The 16,005-nt window shown below is 47.7% G+C and overlaps 1 protein-coding gene across 1 annotated transcript in view; it reads left to right on the plus strand.

The window, feature by feature from the left end:
- Positions 1-16,005, plus strand: part of BMPR1A (bone morphogenetic protein receptor type 1A) — a 510,331-nt gene that overhangs the window by 383,158 nt on the left and 111,168 nt on the right. Inside the window, exon 4 of the mRNA XM_078643295.1 lies at positions 4,373-4,535. Coding sequence (XP_078499421.1) covers positions 4,373-4,535 — 163 coding nt within the window. The remainder of the gene's footprint in view (positions 1-4,372; positions 4,536-16,005) is intronic.

A 16,005-nucleotide genomic window follows, 5' to 3' on the forward strand; every position in this document is an offset into this window, starting at 1 on the left:
GTTCTTAATTTCTTAGAATTGTTCTTGGGTGAAGGACAACTGCCTTAAGTGAAAAACGGACAAAACAGAGGTACTGATTTTCAGAAACCAAAGCTCCCCATGGGATGCATCCTGTTTGCCCTCGTAACTCTGACCTATTTCTACTCCCACTGAATATGCTACGAGCCTAGGCATCATTCTGGACAACAAGCTAACCTTGACGATTCAGGTCAACTCCGTTTCCTCTGCCTGCTTCTTCATTATCTGCATGCTTTTGTAAGATATTCAAATGGCTACCCCAAAGCTCAAGATGCCCCATCTCCCGACTGGGCTATGGCAAGGCGCTTTATGCAGGGATTACAGTTCTCCTCCTGTGACTACTACAAACCATACAGTACGTTGCAGACAGACTCTTCCTGGATCGCCCTACGCAAACCCACGTCACCCCCCACTTCAGGGAACTCAACTGGCTCCCTGTACAGAAAAGATGCCAGTTAAAGGTCATGACCCATGCATACCTGTCCCTACACAATTGCGAACCACCGCCTGAACTTCCATCAGCCCACTAGACAACCCCGCTCCGCGTCCCTTTCTCTAACACTCACCCCTGCATCCGACGTAACAGATGCATAGGTCACTCATTCTCCTTATGTAGCATCAAAGACATGGAATGAGCTACCTTTTTATCTACAGACCTCCGCATCTCTTCCAGCATTCCGAAAGTCCCCGAAGACCTGGCTGTTTGACTAATAGACTGGACACTGCGAGCGCTTGGTTACCCTCATGGGTGACTGCTCTCTACAAATCTACTGATTTATTGGTTGAGTTCAATAATGCTCAAGTACTTTAACTTTTCTTATTAAATCCAGGTGTTAATGCCTGATTCTCACAAAAAGAAAAATTGATGGACAGAATGTAGAACAATGTCATACATTCACCCCAGTAAAAAGGTCTGGGCCTAAATCCATCGTTTTGTTTGCACCCCCTGCAATTCCAGATTGAACCCAGCCAATGGCAATTCAGTCTTGACCCTGCACCCAGTTGGATCAGGCCAGCCGAACTGCCAGGCCAAGTCCTCCCTGGACTGGAAACAAGCATCCTAGGACCGGTTTCGGGGTTTCACCCCTCAGCAGCCAGGATAGCTTGGCTCCAGTGGCCTGGAGAGCACGGGACCCACATCTGGGCATACCCGTTAGCAGAGAATAACATTTTTGTGTTCTCTTCATAACTGTTTTTTGCATCCGTTTCACACAAACCAGCATTCCCTAGATGGTCATTGTCTGCTGTTTGATGGTCGCCAGAGTATTCTCAGTTATTGGAGCAGGAGAAAACCGTTTTCGAAGACCGGGGTAGTTAATTGTATTTTGCCCTTCTGGAAAGGGGCCAAATCCTTCTACCAGTATAAGCCGTTGGTGTAGGCTGTACAAAAGGGGGTGGTGATGGACGGAGCATCTGAACCAATCAAACACTCACACCCAGTCAAAAGATCTGGGTTTGACCCATCACCGTTCTTTAGCCCACTCTGCCACCCCAGTTCAGACATGGCTATATGCAAATCAGTCTGACCCTGTGCCTCATGGGAACAGTCCAGCCCGAACTGCCAAGCCATGCCTTCCCTGGACCGGAAACAAGGTTCCGAGGACCCGTTTCTGGCATTACAGCCGTCTTCAGCCCGGCTTGCTTGAATCCAGTGGCAAAGTGAGCAAGGGACTCACGTCTGAGCATACCCTGCCACACTTATGGCGGCCAAAAGCGGTACAGAAGGGGGTGGTGATGGACGGAGCATCTGAACCAATCAAACACTCACACCCAGTCAAAAGATCTGGGTTTGACCCATCACCGTTCTTTAGCCCACTCTGCCACCCCAGTTCAGACATGGCTATATGCAAATCAGTCTGACCCTGTGCCTCATGGGAACAGTCCAGCTCGAACTGCCAAGCCATGCCTTCCCTGGACCGGAAACAAGCTTCCGAGGACTGGTTTCTGGAATTACAGCCGTCTTCAGCCCGGCTTGCTTGAATCCAGTGGCAAAGTGAGCAAGGGACTCACGTCTGAGCATACCCTGCCACACTTATGGCGGCCAAAAGCGGTACAAAAGGGGGTGGTGATGGACGGAGCATCTGAACCAATCAAACACTCACACCCAGTCAAAAGATCTGGGTTTGACCCATCACCGTTGGGTGATGGATTAAACCCAGATCAGTTGACTGGGGGTGAGTGTTTGATTTGCTCAAACGCTCCGTCCATCATCCCCTTTTGTATCGCGTTGGTGTAGGCTGAGCAGTATTCTTGTGATGTGGACGTTTTAAGCCAAGGTCATTGTGTTGGGGAGTGACTAGCTTCCTGGGTCAGGTTTTTAGTAGGAAATCTACCTGGTTGATTGACATTTTCAATGCTGCTACATTGACTCCTCCATGCAGGTTTTCACATATCTCGCAGTTGTTTGTAGGATGTTCATGGTCCGTGTTTTTGGCACAAGCTTCCCTAGTTCTGTCTCTTAAAGTTCTTGAAGTAAATCGTATGGTTTTCAGTCATTCGGTATCAAGTGATATCTTGAGCCTCCCCTCAACGACTGCTTTCAAACTGGAAGCCAAAAGATTCCTTATGGACAAATTCCTACCTTAATCTGGGCGAGGTCCATTGGCTCGAAATCCTCGCTCCTACAATCTCTGGTCCATCATGTGACTCTGCTCTTCTTTAAAGCATTGTGTGCCCCCCTTTGATTTTTGAATTATTTTCCTTTGTGTCATCTGTATGTGAATCATGTGATTATTCATGTTTGTATTATTACTTGATGTTAATATTTGATGATGGCCTTCCTCCCACCCTTTTGTAAAGCGCTCTGATATCCTTCGGGATCTGGTTCGCGCTATATAAAACTTTATAAATAAAATTGCAGCATTTGAGGGCTCATCCTTAAGAAAAAAAGGAGGAGGAAACAAGACTTGTTTGACAAGAAATTGAATTAAGAGTGATTACAGCTATAAAAGAATTAAGAAGCAAGTGAATAAAAATTAGGACACACGTTGCCCTCCTGTTTTTGAAAACTCTTGTGTAAAGATTTAGTTCTGCAAGTAGTAGAAACTAAAGGAGTGGGCACCAGATCAAAGGAAAAGGTGGGACTTTGGCCAGTGCACTCCACGTATCACTACTGCTTATCTTGTGAGTAACTGTTATGCACTGTTGCCAACTAATATAACTAATAAGAATTTGAGAATTCTGAATCAATGATAATATAGGTACCCGGAATTTTTTTTTTTTTTAAGTCTCTGGGATTTGAAACCCTAAAACGTTTCTCGGTAGATTCCTTGCCTTTTCAGTAGTAGGCGTAAAGGTCATACTGGGACTCTTAAACTTGTGTCTCCTCCACACCACCTTACACTTTGCCACCACCACCCTCCCCTTCTCAGTTGTCCCAGTGTCAGAGACTCGTTTGAACTGGTTGGATTTGTTCTCAGATGTATCTGATCTAAGTTAAAACACTATATTCTCGTAGGTGCCGGCAGAGTTGATATAGGCAATGGGAGTGCAGTGGGATCAAACTCCTCTTGTTCGTGCGTTTTTGACCCGAGCAGGTGTTCTGAAAGGCTTTTTTTAAATTTAAAGTAACGCCCGATTTAATGGTGTATCTCAAATCTTTCTGGTAATTAATGCATGTAGGAGGTAGCATATTAATGTAGCTAAGATGCGTATAACCGGAGCTTCCATCTTTCATGCTTTTGTAGACACTGAACTCTGTCAATCTCCATCTTTCCCAACATGTATACATTTGTTGTGGAGAGCTGCATGGCCAACTAAGTATCACATAAGATTTATTTGAAGTTCTGGACAAAGCTTTAAACTTTGCTAGCAATATTGTGAAACTTGATGGAAGCAATGAAGATTCTTGACTTTGCCTGAAGCAAAATTTGAGACGTAGACTCAGTTGCATGGCACTTTTACCTTCTATCTGATGTCCCACCCAGAAATGGAAGGATATCTGAATGGGGAGTCTGTCTAGAACTGTTCACCAACAGGACAAGGTTGACTACTGAGTGAGGGGCAAGGTACCTGCTACAGTGAGCACCAGCCCCTCAATCACTGCCACTCGGCAGCCAAGAAAGCATAAGCAGCTTTCCACCACTGGAAATCCGATTTCTGTGGGATAGGACTTCTGAGTCAGCATTGCATGGCTCCTGAGCCACGCCAGTTTACGGGCACCTGCCTGTAACAACCTGTAATGGGAAACTGAATTTTAATCCTTCAAAGGTGGATCAAGTAAGTGCCACCTAGTGTGGAAATAATACATTATTTACAGGTTAAGAGACCGTTCATCTTGTATTGTACCCCGCAAGAAGGATGATTGATATATACATCACACCCTAATTTTGCTTTCCTTGTTTGTCACCTGCAGGGCAGTATCTGGACAGCCTTCTTCACGGCCCAGGGATGAAGTCGAACTCTGACCCGAAAAAGCAAGCGGACGGAGTGACAGTGGCACCCGAAGACCGTGAACCCTTCCTCCTGTGCCACTGTTCAGTCTACTGCCCTGACAATGCCATCAATGGCACCTGCAAGTAAGCATTGGCAGCATAAGAAACCAGTAGCACGTTAAATTTGCATTATTCCCATATACTGTATATTAAGTACCGTTGACACTTCCTTGTGTTAATGTTGTCGAATGGCACTTCGAAGGTACAAGAGCAGTACATACAAAGCCATTCACAAACACACGTGATCAATCATTGCTGCCCTTCGGGCATGCCCACCACACCAACTGAACACAGCGTGGTATGTAGGTCTCGAATCCACACATTTTGCACAGCATCCCTCTAATGTTTGAGTTCGTTTTAGGAGGCTGTTTTTCATTACAATAGACATGCAAACTCACGTACTCCCTTATGACTTTTGTTTTGTAGTAGCAGTAATATAGCTTTATTAAAGTTATAGTATGACCGCAAAGAAAACAGTTTTGTAGATATTCAACTGTTCACTGCAATTCATGTTCATTATTAACATGTTAAATCATTTGGGGGGAGGGTGCTGCCGGGCGGGGTTCACACACACTGTGACAGGATCCAATTCTTGTTGTGGCACGTACCTATCAGGTGGTTTCACCCAAGGACCACCAAATTAGAGGCAAATATTTTGAAACTATGATAGGTTTGTGCCTAAAGCATATGTAGGTTCCCAGGGAAAAGAAATCCCAAAATCCAATGTTAAATACAGAATACAATACCTAAAACGTTACATTGGATTATGTGATTTCCTTTACCCAGGAACCTAAATATATAATCGGACACAAACCTATCACAATTTCAAAATACTTGTTTAGTAACATGACATGATTTCACAAATTGGGTTCCACTTGGATGTAGTGTTTACGGTTCATTCTCTCGGATAGACCCTGTTTCCCAACACAGTTCAAACAATGAAGGCGTTATTGCTCTTGTATGACAGATATCAAGAAAATGTATGTATTATATGTATCTCCAAAGGAGAGACCAAAACACGTAATTATATCAATCTGCGAGCTCCTTATGGAGGATAAGTGAAATTTGTACATGTCTGTGACTGTTGGTAGGGAGCAGATCCAGGGAGACTTTGCAGGAGGGAAGAAGAGAAGGCTAGAGAAGACTGCCACAGAGTTTTGTTGAGGTTTTACTTTGACAGGTGATTCTGAGGGGAGGTCTGGAATAGATGACTTAATTCCAGGTTTTTTGTTTATCCCTGAATCAACCAATATATTTTCTCTTGAATGCGGTATTCCAAATCTGCTACAATAGGTTAGTATTTGGTGAGGTCTGCCTTCCCCCAGGAAAGGGAACCACATATTTAAGAATTGGACATCCTGGTCTGCAGTTTCTGTATTATCTGTTTTTAGGATGCTAGTATGTACATTTCTACAAACCACTCTTCATGCTTTGGTGTTGAGGTGTTCTATAGTGTCTTAGGATACATATTTATGGGGAAACTAGTGACATTGTCAAACTGTTGGCGAGATAATTGATATGACGACTCTATCATGCCTTATGGCCGGTCTTTTAGATACGTTAAGTGGTTCATTTATAGATTTGTTAAGTTTACCCTATACTGACCTCCAGTACTAACTCAGGGCTGTGGGATCCTATAATACATATACCATATTACAGTAATCTTCTTGACATCGCAAGCATTTAGAATTCCCCGTAAGACCAGCGTCTTTCAGTTTCAATGTTGTCCACTACCAGTTTTGGAGTATCTTAAAAGGATTCAGCTTTGAGCTTCTCGAGTGCGAGCGTCATGTGTCCGAGTATCTGTGACCTATCCTATTCACCATATTCAGGTTTGTGATAGGCCTGCAATCTGTACCTTAGTGATTGAGTATGTATGATCTATTACTAGGTTATATACGTCACATATTGTCCCCATGTATGTTCCTCGCGTCTTCAAACATTTCACTAGAGAGGAATTTGGGAATTTCCACAATTATGGGCAAGAAGTTTAAATTGTGGCAAGAAAAAGGAGGAGAAAAAACAATTCCCTCCAAGTTGCTGTAGGTAAGAACGATTTCCAGTGACAATTTACATCTCCTCTTCCCGGTCCCTTTATGTAGAAGTTTATCCCATATTAACACACTGGCAAGTTCACTGGTTGAAAAGGCATAGGCCGGCTTTAAGTAATGTTTTACCTATTTCAGTTTTCCCTTTTGTCTAAAAAGGTTTAATGAAGTCAGTTACTACAGAACTTGAAATACTCCTGAATTAGATTGAGTGTGACTTAGCTCTAAATAGGATGGAGTGTTTGTTGTTTGACCGCACTCACCGACCTGCTTTGAATATGTTGTTGTATTAGCAGTCCAGAAATAACAGCACCGTGTTCATGGAACTGCCCTTGGTGCTCTCACTGTTCACTAGTTTAACATGGTCAAGTTATCCTGCAGTTTGTGGTGCTCTATCCATTCTTGGGAGGAGCAAGTTTTCAGCGACCCACTGGCTCCTCCTGTTCCTCTAACAAGGGTCCTCACCCAGGATAGCATTTGTCAGTCTGCAGAATGGCTCAGTGAGGTGGACACTTTCCACTGAAACATGGAGCCACCTGCAGGTCATGGCAAAGGTAACCCAGTCTTCCATTTTTTAGAGATGACTAAATTGAGTAACATTACAGTAATACCTCTAATGTACAGTGCTTAGAAATGGAATAAATGTGGCATGGAGGTCTATGCAAAAAAGTAGCGCTTATTGTCTACAACTCAATCATTTTTCCAGGGCTTGATTAACATGGCGCACTCACAATGCACTGCATCCCATGTTACATCACTCATGACATGTTCTATGACATAATTGATAACATCACAGCATCTTCTGAGATGACATCCTTGATGACGAGACTGTATGGCGAGGGCACGAGGTGTTCGAGGCATGTGGGCTGCTAAATTCATATCTTAGCATTAGATCGCCGCCTAGTGTTGGGTCCGGATGATCGCACATTGTTGTCCTGGAAGAGTCTTCGAAGTATCCTGAGATAGGTGGCTCCTCCCCTGGACTACAGTGCGCATGGGCATCGGCTCCATCCCCAGATTGTTTTTTTCCGCCATTGGGTTCGGATGCGGTCTCGACTTCTCTCTGTCGGAACCGAGAAAAACTAACTTTTTTAGGCCAAAAGGCCTTGTTTTCATAGCGTCGGTATTGTTTGCGCACGGTCTCGAGTTCTTCCGTCTCTTGGAGTCGGATTCAGCGGAGTATTTTTCACTCTTCGGACATCGAGGCCTTCTCATCGCGACACGACTGCAACTTTCCAACATGGAGCGGAGTCCGTTTAAGTACTGTCCGCTCTGTGGGTCTAAGTACCCACATATAGACCTGCACCCGGTCTGTAACAAATGCCTTTCACCAGACCATGACGACGGCAAGTGCAAGGCCTGCGCACAATTCAGGTCTAAGAAGACTCTCAAGCTTCGGCGCACGGTGCGCCTGGAGGCCAGACAAGCGGCCCCGGATCCAGAAAACATCTTCGGCGACCAAGAAGAGGAGGACCAAGGTCATCATCTCCAAATCTCCCCGCCCGAGACGGAGGTCGAGGCGGATCCGGTAGACGACGACGGAGTCGTGGGTCAAGCCCTTGAATACGTCGACGAGGTAGGGGACGTCGAAGAGATTTATGGGGCCGCGGAAGATAGCTCAGGGGACGAGCTATGCCCCAAAGGTTTAGAAGATCACGATCGGGTCACGGGATCGCCAGTTGGCCTTACCCAAGACCCCGTAGCGCAAGCCACGGCCCCGCCTTCAGGCCCGGCCACGAAACTTATGGACTCGCGTCCCTAAAATGGCGGCCGTGCCACCGAAAACTACTGCACCCGCTGCTTCATCGACTCCGTCGGCCTCCGGTCCACAGAAGTCAAAGAAATCGGTCGATTCCACAGGGTCAAAATCGGCGCCAGAGGAGGGATCCTCTAAAAAGGGTGGTCGGCACGGGTCAACCGCTGCGACGCCGTCCAAGCACGCCAAAGCCAGCGGCACAGCTCCGGTTCCGACTGGGACTCCGTTAGTCGGACGCGTAGTGGAGACGGAGGCGACACAAGCACACGGATCGAAGGCTGGCACATCTGCGCATCGGTCCAAAGACTCTGGGTCGGCGGCGGCAGCATCGTCGTCCAAGACTCAGAAAGGCCACCAGGAAGTCGGATCCGAGGGGAAGGTCGAGACATCCTCGTCGGCACCAAAGGCCACTGTAAGTGAGGCGTCCCCCATCGCCGCTTCGCTTCAGAGAATCAGGGAAAAGGACTCTGCTACGTCGGCTCCGATGCCATCGCCGCAGACGCCGAGGGACACTCCGGCGAAGCCTGCAAGTAAGCTTCTCTTCCTTCTGCCGCCAAAAGAGGCTCCAAAGGCCTTTTCGACGAAATCGACGCCAAAGAAGTCGGATTCTTCAACTGCCGGGGCACCTTCAAGTCGAGTACTCTAATCAGAAGAGGATTCTGAGCGTTTTATCGACGCCAACACAGGCAAATTAACCCTATACAAGAGGAGAATCACTTCAGAGCCAGTGGACTCCTATGTCATCCCACTGAAAAAGAAAAGGTTTCCTCAGGACGCTTCTAGCCTCATAGAACCTATCCAGCCTCCTCCAAGAAGGAGCCCTACTCCCTCACCGGAACACTCTGAAAGTGAGGGATATGATGAAGATGACCAATACACCTTCCCCATCAATGAACCAGATGCACATCCAGATTCATATGATGACATTGGTGACCAAGGCACCCAAAGTGTGGGGCAAGACCCACAGCCTTTCAGTGCTCGTGCATCCCCAACAGAGGATTCTGCAGGTTTTCATGCACTCATTGAGAGGGCAGCTGCTAATCATGATGTGGACATGCATGCTGACCCAGTAGAAGAAGACTTTCTCTTTGACACTTTTTCAGTCTCTGAAAGAACAGTGAAAACGCTGCCTATGCTCAAAGGGGTCCTCAAGCATGCAGCGGACATCTTTAAAGAGCCTACCAGAGCGAGAGTGGTCAATCCACGTATCGAGAAAAAGTACAGACCAGCAGACCCTGCATACATTCGGGGACAGTTGCCACTGGACTCTCTTGTGGTCGCAAATGCCAGAAAACGGGCCAACTCCCAGACGACGGGTGAAGCTCCTCCCCCAGACAAGGAGTCCAAGGTGCTAGAGGCAGGGGGCAAAAGAGTAGCTGCACAAGCTGCCAATTTTTGGCGCATTGCAAATACACAGGCACTCTTGGCACGTTACGATAGGGCGCATTACGACACCCTAGAGCAGATTGTACAACACCTGCCTCCGCAGTTTCAAGAGGGCACCAAACTGCTTATAGAGGAGGGAAAACTGATCTCCAACGCAGCCATCAAGTGTGCACTTGACGCCGCAGACACAGCAGCTAGGGCTATCAACACTAGCGTCATGCTGAGACGGCAAGCTTGGCTCCGCATATCAGGGTTTAAACCTGATATTCAGACGACCATACTTAATCAGCCAGTCAATCCTGATAGACTGTTTGGTCCAGATGTTGACACCACCCTCGAAAAAATAAAGAAAGACACCGAAACTGCTAAGTCAATGGGGGCCCTACAATCTCAACAGTTTCGTGGCAATAATTTTCGTCGCTCAGGTGCGCGTGGAGTCACCAGAGGACAGATGGGTCAACAATCGCAATTCTCCAGAGGTGGAGCACAATCCTCGTACACCAAACAGAACAAGGGGGGTTACCGAGGAAACAGCAACAGAGGACGCGGCAGAGGGACCAACAACTCCCGCTCCTCTACCCCAAGCAAACATTGACTCTCTGTCACTGCCCCCCGACCACTTGACACCTGTCGGGGGGAGACTGCAGCAGTTCCTGCCCGTCTGGATAAACATCACCACAGACAGGTGGGTGCGACAATTAGTCCAGTACGGTTATTGTCTAGAGTTGAAATCCACTCCACCCAACATTCCACCAAGGCAAAGGCCTATGTCCGCAGAGCACTTGCACTTATTGCAGCAGGAAGTAGTGGCGATGCTGCAAAAAGGCGCAATCGAGCTCGTGCCAGTGGGAGAGGAAGGCACGGGGGTATATTCCCTGTACTTCCTTATTCCAAAGGACGGATCTCTCAGACCCATTCTAGATCTACGTCCCCTCAACCTGTATATACTGTCAGAACATTTCCATATGCTTACACTACAACAGATTCTTCCCTTGTTAAACCAAGGGGACTTCTTAGCAACCTTAGATCTCAAGGATGCTTATTTCCACATTCCACTACACCCGTCCCACAGGAAATACCTCAGGTTCACTATCCAAGGCAAGCATTACCAGTTCAAGGTCCTACCCTTCGGAGTCACTACAGCCCCAAGGGTGTTTACCAAGTGTCTGGCGACAGTAGCGGCGCACCTCAGGAGGCAGAACATCCATGTCTACCCCTACCTGGACGACTGGCTCGTTCAAGCCAAGTCGGAGCAACAGTGCGCCGCAGACATGTCGACTACCATTCACCTCCTTCACAATCTAGGTTTCTCATTGAACTACCCGAAGTCGCATCTTCAACCGGCACAGGTCCGGCAGTTTCTAGGTGCGACGATCAATACCCTGACGGCCATGGCTCAGCCAAACCAAGTCAGGATAGACAGCATGCTGTCTCTAATCCAGAAGTTCAGACCACAACACTCACTTCCAGCAAGAGTGTTCATGCAGCTGATAGGCATGATGGCCTCCTGCATCTTCATAGTCCCTCACGCACGGTTACATATGCGCCCGCTCCAGGAGTGCTTAGCAAATCAGTGGACACAGGCTCGAAGACAACTGACAGACCTAGTGTTGGTTACCAGTCGGGCATACGACTCTCTGCATTGGTGGACTCCACACAACCTTTGCAAGGGCCGACTGTTCCACGAGCCAGTGCCACAGATTATCCTGACAACGGACGCGTCTCTCCAGGGATGGGGAGCTCATGTGCTCAATTACACTGTGCAGGGACTATGGACGAAGCAGCAACAGAAGATGCACATCAACTATCTAGAACTGATGGCAATCTTCATGGCTCTCAAGTCCTTCATTGTACATCTGTGCAACAAGGTCCTGTTAGTCCGGACGGACAACATGACCGCGATGTACTACATTCAAAAGCAGGGGGGCACCCACTCGCCACAGTTGTCTCATCTGGCTCAGGGCATGTGGCGGTGGGCCATTCAGAGGAACATCTTCCTCATGGCAGAACACCTCCCAGGAAAGGACAATCAGATGGCGGATCTGCTCAGCAGATACAGCCATCAAATGCACGAGTGGGAGTTACACCCATCTGTACTCCACCCGTACTTCCAGCAGTGGGGTCATCCGGAGATAGACCTGTTTGCAACAAAAGAAAACGCAAAATGCCAACACTTTGCCGCCAGGTTCCCTCACCCACAGTCGCAGGGAAATGCGATATGGATGAACTGGTCAGGCAAATTTGCGTACGCTTTTCCGCCAACACCTCTGATACCACTAGTGGCGAGAAAACTAAGGCAACACTCGATGACACTCATCCTGGTTGCTCCAACGTGGGCGCGCCAAGCCTAGTAGACCACGTTCCTCGAACTCTCAGTGGTGCCGCATCAAAGACTGCGCCTCACGCCCAGACTTTTGACGCAGAACCATGGAGAAATTCAGCATCCAGATCCGCAACAGCTAAACCTAGCGATCTGGCTCCTGAAGTCCTAGAGTTTGGATACCTTAACCTGCCTCCAGAATGCATGAACATCATCAAGGAGGCAAGGAAGCCAACTACCAGAGCATGCTATGCTGCTAAATGGAAGCGTTTCGTCATTTACTGTACGGCCAATGACATCAACCCGCTAGATGCATCTATCCCTAACATCATTTGCTATCTGTTACATCTTTACAAGTGCAATCTAGCGTACACTTCCATTCGGATACATCTATCCGCCATAGCAGCTTATCTTCAGAACAGGCAGCATCTCTCTGTCTTCAGAGTGCCTGCCATTAAAGCTTTCCTTGAAGGTCTAAAACGAGTCATCCCCCCAAGAACACCGCCAGCTCCGGTGTGGAACCTCAATGTGGTCCTCACCAGGCTGATGGGACCACCATTTGAGCCACTGCACTTGTGTGAACTCCAGTTCCTTACGTGGAAAGTAGCTTTCCTCGTTGCTATTACGTCACTGAGGCGTGTTAGTGAGCTACAAGCGCTCACTATCCAAGAGCCATTCATTCAGATTCATCCAAATAGGGTAGTGCTACGTACTAACCCCAAATTCCTTCCGAAGGTGGTGTCACAGTTTCATCTCAACCAAACTATTGACTTGCCGGCATTCTTCCAAAACCCGCAAACGGTGGCAGAAAGAATGCTCCACACCTTAGATGTACGGAGGGCGTTGATGTACTACATAGACAGGACACAACACTTTAGGAAAACAAAACAACTTTTTGTTGCCTTCTCACCACAACACAAAGGCAACCCTATTTCCAAAGCAGGAATAGCCAGGTGGATTGTTAAGTGCATCCAAATATGTTATCAAAAGGCCAAACGCACTTTAACAATACCCCCAAGGGCGCACTCCACACGCAAATTGGGGGCATCCATGGCTTTCCTGGGGAACATTCCTTTAGAGGACATTTGCAGAGCAGCCACGTGGGTTACACCACATACCTTTACAAAACACTACTGTGTTGATATACATTCCAAACAGCAAGCTGCTGTAGGACAGGCTGTTCTCAAAACACTTTTTCAAGTTTCTGCAGCTGGCACGGGCAACCGCCGCTGATGGAGGGACTGCTATGTATTCTATGCTAAGATATGAATTTAGCAGCCCACATGCCTCGAACTGAATATGCTACTTACCAGTATGCATCTGTTCTTGGCATGTAGGGCTGCTAACATTCATATCGCCCACCCTCCTCCCCGGTGCCTGTCGCAGCTGCAGATATACTATTGTATTAAGTCATTAGCATGGACATCCTTTACACTTTTCACTCCATCTTCTGCCGCAATGGCGAAAAACAATCTGGGGATGGAGCCGATGCTCATGCGCACTGTAGTCCAGGGGAGGAGCCACCTATCTCAGGATACTTCGAAGACTCTTCCAGGACAACAATGTGCGATCATCCGGACCCAACACTAGGCGGCGATCTAATGCTAAGATATGAATGTTAGCAGCCCTACATGCCAAGAACAGATGCATACTGGTAAGTAGCATATTCAATACAGACTTAAGTGTACGAGTTTTAGTTCCTTGAGATAACTGTAATTGGTGAATTTCAGTGGTTTTGTTTGTTTAAAACGGTATATTTTAACTGGCCTTTTCACCCAAGTTTAACTTCCCTTTAACCCTTGGCTAAAAAAAAATATGTATATATGTGTATACAGACACACATCCCCCCCCCCCCACACACCACACAGACACACCCTAGTTTCCATAGATGGAGTTTTTTGATTGGTGAATAGCTTTGGCGCTGTTTGATTATTCTTCACAAAATGTTCAAAACTAGTGCACCAATCACACCACATGTGCGTATGCACACGCACACACACACCCCGCCCCCCTCCAGTTTTTCCATAGATGGAGAGTTTTTTGTTTTGTGAATAGCTTTGGCACTGTCTGATTATTCTTCACAACATTTTCTGAACTAGTGCACCAATCACTTCAGCAGCTCTCTGGAAAGTTTTGTTGTGATTTGTCAAGTGGGGGCTGAGAAGGGGGCGCTAGAGGGCGCACTACAGTATGGCCGTCTAACGGTGAGGCTCCTGTAGCCTGGGACATAATCCTTCAATTATCCTTCACCACCGTCGAAAAGCGCTGAAACTGGGAGAGATTGGGGCTCACTATCATATCTGCTCTCGGTGAAAGTTTGGAGCGCTTATCACTTGGTGTCGAGAAGTTACAGCTATCGATAGACTCCATCGGGAACTGTGCCGGAGAGTCGCGGCGTGCTGATCCGGGTGCAGTGACTGGGAAACACCGCGGCTGCACACGAGGCGCATGGGCCCAAGGACTGTGAGCCGAGAGACTGCACCTTGCCTCGGCGGGAACCCTGCTGTCTGGTGAGACGCCCGATGAAACTCGAAGGATATCGGCAAAGCTAAGTCCGACCTCTGGTGATTGCAGGCGGGAACGAGTGACGGGCCATATCATTACTTAGTGCCGGAGACGCTCATAGCCGGCGGCCGATTGCCAGTACTTGAGACAGGGCTTCAGGGCTGTGGAAGACGTAGCGCAGCTACGATTTACTGAGGGAACTGTACGATCGGCTCGATTGCTGGTGATTAGTGGCGAGAGGAGGTGCAGGGATGCCACGCGTGAGAGGAAGGCTGACTGCTGAGAGATTGCTGGAGATCTAATGAAGAAGGGGTTAATGGCGGCCGCCGTCCCTTTGTATTCTGTACGTCCGTCGATATTGTTAAACGAACATTTGAGGGAGGCCTGATCTCTGTCAGTCAGCGGGGCTTTGCTCTCTGGGATCTTGGAAGCAGGAAGGCGAGCGCGTGGAGCAGTGCGAGTAAAGTGAGCAAAGACTGAGAATATAGCAAAACGGTATTATCGCAAGGCACTGTGTACTGCAAAGCTGATTTTGGTGCGCCGCTATCGCAGTGGACATATAGAGCGGCCCTGCATTGATGTTGCTGATGTCCTGCAAAGCCCCTATTGCGAAGTTGCGGGTTCGTTTGGAACAAGAGTGAGGATTCATCACAGCCGCCATTTTGTGACCTGACGACGAGTTCATTGAAGAGTTGTGCAGTACAGGGAAATACGTGGCAGACACAAATGAGTAGGTCTTAATTACTACTTCGCTGCTGGCTAAATCCTGGTAGAAGATAATTAAGGAGTGGCATTCAACCATATGTACGTTGACTGAGAACGAGCATTGGGGACGGACTGGTGACACAAGGGCTTAGCTGGAGTCTGTGGTGCAGAGGTGTGCAGGCACAGAGGACACGTGTGCTCGCGTTGCGGCCTAGTGCTGGTGGCTGCGACCGAGGTAAGAAGAGATAACAGAATTCGAAGTTGATCCAACAAGACAACGAGGGTGGCATAATGGGCTGACCGGATGCACGACAGCCGAAAATAACATTTGATAACTCGAAAAAAGGTTCAAAAGGTTCAAATGCCAGTCAGGATAAGAACCTATCGCAGGGTGCTGATCGAATGTCTGGGGAACCATCCAATGCAGACATGAATACACAGTCTTCTACAAGAGATCAGACAAGGGTTCGCAACTGTTGTTGAGAAAGTGGATAGGATGTCGTCTCGTATGGATGCCATAGTCCACAAGATGGATCGACATGAAGAGCGCATTGTCGAAACAGAGCGGCACATCTCGGACAATGTGGATGTTACTGCAGGGCATACAACACAGCTATCCAGAATGGAAAACCTCCTGCGGATCATAGCAGCCAAAAATGAGGACTTAGAAGCCCGCAGTAGGCGGAATAACATACGTATCACAGCTATGCCGGAATCCACCAATACGGGTCGTATGGAGGAGTATGTTGAAAAAATGCTCACATCTGCAATCGGTGCTGATGCATTCTCTACCCAATTTATAGTTGAAAGGGCTCACAGATCACTTGGGCCGGT

The sequence above is a fragment of the Lissotriton helveticus genome, chromosome 5_1 (genome assembly GCF_964261635.1).
Source record: "Lissotriton helveticus chromosome 5_1, aLisHel1.1, whole genome shotgun sequence".
Classification (NCBI taxonomy): Eukaryota; Metazoa; Chordata; class Amphibia; order Caudata; family Salamandridae; genus Lissotriton; species Lissotriton helveticus.